The following is a 4,094-nucleotide window of genomic DNA, read 5'->3' on the forward strand; positions in this document are numbered from 1 at the left end:
ATTTAAATATTTTTTATTTTATTTTTTTATTTCACGGTAGCTGATATGGAAGTGCCAAATCTCATTGTATCCGTTGCAGAATATAATGACAATAAAGGCTTTTTGACTTTTGACTATACTCTAATGCATGACCAGTGCATCAGCTTGTGTTTCAAGTTGGGATTCAAGTTGCTTCTAATAAAAGCCTTCAGCTCCTCTGCATTGTTGTGTCTCTCATGAGTCTCATGGTGATGCCCTATAACTTATCGGTAAGGAGAATTCTGTGCAAATCCAACGCAATGATACTGCTCTCAGTAAAGAATAGGCTGGTTATTTTATCACAGGAAGCAGCTCTGCCTTGGTTCATTTAGCACAGCTGCTGATTGTGCTAAGCTCCTCATACTAATTGTTCACCCATCTGAGCAAGAACAACTGCTTTTTGGAAACATAACTTCCAACAAACATTATGAAAATTGTTTATGACCTAAAAATTATATTTTTAAAAACTGTTGAAGGATGTATAGAAATAATGCATTATCCCCCCCCCCCCCCCCATGTGATATACAATACTATATGGCTATTTATACCACTGTTTTAGAGCTGCACCTCAGGTTGGAAGCTATGACACACTCCGTTTCAAAATACAATCTAAAACTGTTGATTTCAGAATTAATTGTTCTAAAAGTGAAGTTTCAACTCATTTAATGCAAATTGAGTGTTTTTGTGTGTTTTCAGGCGATAACCAACGTGATAAACTGCAATGTGAAAACTTTGTGCAAGGTAAGAATGCTTTGGACACAAAAGCCTGTGACTTTTACCTTATTGCAATAATCCTCAGAGCCTCATCATACACTCTCATTTCCTGTCTTTAGATGTGCAAAATAATCCTCCCAGGCATGGAGAACAGGTCTCCTATCCATGTTTTCTTCATTAGATGTAATGTTTAACAGAGTTATAATATAAAATGCTGTTCAGAGTTATCCAGTTTCCCGCTAATCTGTATGCAGTTGTTTATTTTATCCATTCATTTGGGCTCTGCAGGAGAAAAGGGGTGATTATCAACATTGCTTCAGGAATTGCTTCTTTCCCCTGCCCGCTGTATACCCTCTATGCTGCATCAAAGGTAAAATTGTTCATCAAAATAACATGTCTTCTAATTGGATCATTCACAATACTTGAAATTGATTTGGGGTTATGCAGATCTTTGTGGAAAGATTTTCTCAAGGTCTTCAAGCAGAGTACAAGGACAGAGGGATCCTCATACAGGTACTCTCTTTCTCCAAGACTTAGAATAACAATTAATCAGAAAGTATTTGCTCTGATTCCCAAAAACCCTTTTTTTAGGCAGTTGCTCCATTTGGGATCTCTACTCGGATGGCACATTTCCAGAAAGCCAACATTGTTACTCTGCTGCCAGAAGACTTTGTACAAAAATCCCTGCAGTACCTCACAGCCGGAGAAAAAACCCATGGCAGCCTCTGTCACACAATCCTGGTAAAACCACAAATTACTCATGATACCAAATTAAAATTCTCTGTAAAAGCCCCTTGAACTTTTCACATTTTGCCACATGCAACCAGAGTCTTCAATGTATGTTATATGGATTTTTTTGTGTAGGTAAAATTAAGAAGTCTGTATTTGCAAAATTAGAATAATTGTTTATATTTGTATACACTCTTCCATGTATAAAAAAAAAAATCTGAAAATCTCACAAAGTTGTTTAGAACATTTTTACATGGAAACTTCTAAATAATTTGTCTCCAAAAAGCCACTTTGTAAGTAAACATTTATCCAATGCATTTCTGAGCATAAATCCGGCTGATCTCTGTTGGCCTCAAATGTTTATTGGAGAACATTAGAGAACAAACAGGATCAAGAGCCAAACATAACACAGCAGAACGGTCAGACAAAATGTTGGTCAGATGATACAACCATCAGCCACATAGAATTAAAAAGAGAAATGTGAAAAAAAGTATAAGAAAACTGCTATGGTTACACAGGAAGAGCTATAGAAATCCCTGAACCAGGTTGGAAAATCTGGTGATAATGTTTCCTTTCCCCAAATTCCACAAGTCCTCCAGTTATGGAACAGAGGCACAATGAAAGCCATAGTACATACGGTAACAGAAAACGTTTTTTACAAAGCTTGTTAGACGTCTTGTAGGTGATGCACACAACAAACATTTGGAAAATGCTGTTCAGATATGACCAGAAGTAAACATTTTGGCCATCATGTGAAATTTAATATGTGTGCAACTCCAAAAAAATAAGAATGTGCTGAAATCTTTAAGCTAGGTGGAACAAGCCCATAAAGACTTTAATTTGCAGGCAGATACTCAAAAATTATACTCAAGTAAGACTAATACTATGTGAAAATTTTTTTTAATCAAGTAAGAGTAAAATGTAACAATCCAAGAAATTGTTCAAGACAAAAAAAATATATTTTGTTAAACAGCTACTCAATTACTCAGTAACTAATCATAACATCCAATGTTTGAAAAATCAACATGTATCTAGTTTATGTGCAAATTCGGATGTTTTAAAGACTATAATGACAATTATATAACAATTAAAACAGGTGATTGTCAGCAAAAAAAACAAAACATTCTAATTTAGAAAAAACACTTCTAACCATTTTTACATATTTAAAATGTTTGAAACCAGAGACTTCAGTGACAATATTTACTCCTTACGGTATATTAACATGAGCCCCTAATGTCATGGTGGGTTCAAGTAAGCCCATTTCACATAAACATTAAATATTTGTCTTTTTCACACTGGAGGGAGTAGGCAAAGATTGTATGTTAAATATCACAATTCAGGTAAGAGTATATGATATGTTATAAAGATATTATTCAAGTAAAAGTAACAAGTATGGAGCAGGTAAACTACTCCTAAAATAATATATTTTTTTGTCAAAAAGTTACTCTGTTTCTTTTTTCTTTTTTTTTTTTACAAATAATTAGAGAAACACATGAATCATTTTCATTCCTCTTCACAGTTATGCATTACCTATTAAAATCTAAGGGGTTTTGTGATAGAAATGTCCTGAAAAAGTGTTTGTACAAGGTGCTGGCAGACTAAGTGGTCCTAACAGATGTGTTTGTGTCGTTCATTTAGGGTTGGCTGCTGCACTCTATTCCACTTAAGGTTCTCCATTCCGAGTATGTGCTGCAAAAGTTACAGAACTACATCGAAAAGAAAATAGAACAGGAAGAAAATGGTTCTACATGAAAATAGACACATGGAAGTGGTAGGTAGAAATAGGAAACTATGAAGATTGTAAATCCATCTTTTTTTTATTTTGGCTTTCTAGTGGCTTTTATTCATCAGTAGAGGGAGAGAAAGGAGGTTGGATAGAGATGGGGGGGGGGGGTTCAGCAAAGGTCTCTTGGTCTGGATTTGAAACGATGGTGGCTGCATTGAGGACTGAGACCTTTGAGCGTGGCACCACTTTCTCTACTTTACTCCCATGCTGTTTTAGTTATGGAACAGGTGGATGTTGTGAACATGAAATAAGTGAATATAATGATCTCTGTTAGTTTTATTTTGAAATAACTCAAATGTGCCATACTTATGTGCAGCTATACTGTTTCATTGAACAAATGTTTTGGAATTTCTGTTTTGAATCCTGTTTTTTTATCATTCTTCTACTATGTAGCATTTTAAGCACACATATGCCAGTTTAATGTATAACGCACAAGCTGTAGGATATGACATAGTATATAACCCATCACCCACTGGCTCATTTTGAGTGTTTAGAGTAACAATGCATGAAATATGCAAATATTGATATTAGTACATGATACTTATGCCATACCATTTTTGAACCTTGTTGAATAAAGTTCTTTAAAATAAAATGACAACAGATTTATCTCTTATTCACTTTTTCTTTATATGTGGATATAAAGTGATTCAAATCTGCTTAAAGAATAATGTTTCATTGCGTTGGTGCTGTCTTATTAATGAAAAAAAAGTAAAAAAAAAAAAATCATTTTCTAGCAGAGAAAAAAAAATCATAACACCGACAAATAAGAGAGCAAGGTGTTTTCTCTAAGATCTTTAAACCCACAATATTTGATAAACTTTTCAATGAGAGAATAAAGGAGCTGAAG

General features: G+C 34.3%; 1 protein-coding gene across 2 annotated transcripts in view; it reads left to right on the top strand.

Annotated features, from left to right (window-relative positions):
• Window positions 1-3,829, top strand: part of hsd17b3 (hydroxysteroid (17-beta) dehydrogenase 3) — a 15,154-nt gene extending 11,325 nt beyond the window's left edge. Inside the window, exons 6-11 of one of the 2 annotated variants that reach the window (XM_015395474.1) lie at window positions 715-759; window positions 852-886; window positions 1,021-1,102; window positions 1,180-1,245; window positions 1,324-1,473; window positions 3,100-3,829. In XM_015395474.1, the coding sequence (XP_015250960.1) occupies window positions 715-759; window positions 852-886; window positions 1,021-1,102; window positions 1,180-1,245; window positions 1,324-1,473; window positions 3,100-3,213 (492 nt within the window). In that variant the 3' untranslated portion in view covers window positions 3,214-3,829. The remainder of the gene's footprint in view (window positions 1-714; window positions 760-851; window positions 887-1,020; window positions 1,103-1,179; window positions 1,246-1,323; window positions 1,474-3,099) is intronic. The other variant, XM_015395482.1, reaches the window with a different exon arrangement.
• Window positions 3,830-4,094: the final 265 nt, after the last annotated feature.

Source organism: Cyprinodon variegatus, unplaced genomic scaffold (genome assembly GCF_000732505.1).
Source record: "Cyprinodon variegatus isolate N-32 unplaced genomic scaffold, C_variegatus-1.0 Scaffold26, whole genome shotgun sequence".
Lineage (NCBI taxonomy): Eukaryota > Metazoa > Chordata > Actinopteri > Cyprinodontiformes > Cyprinodontidae > Cyprinodon > Cyprinodon variegatus.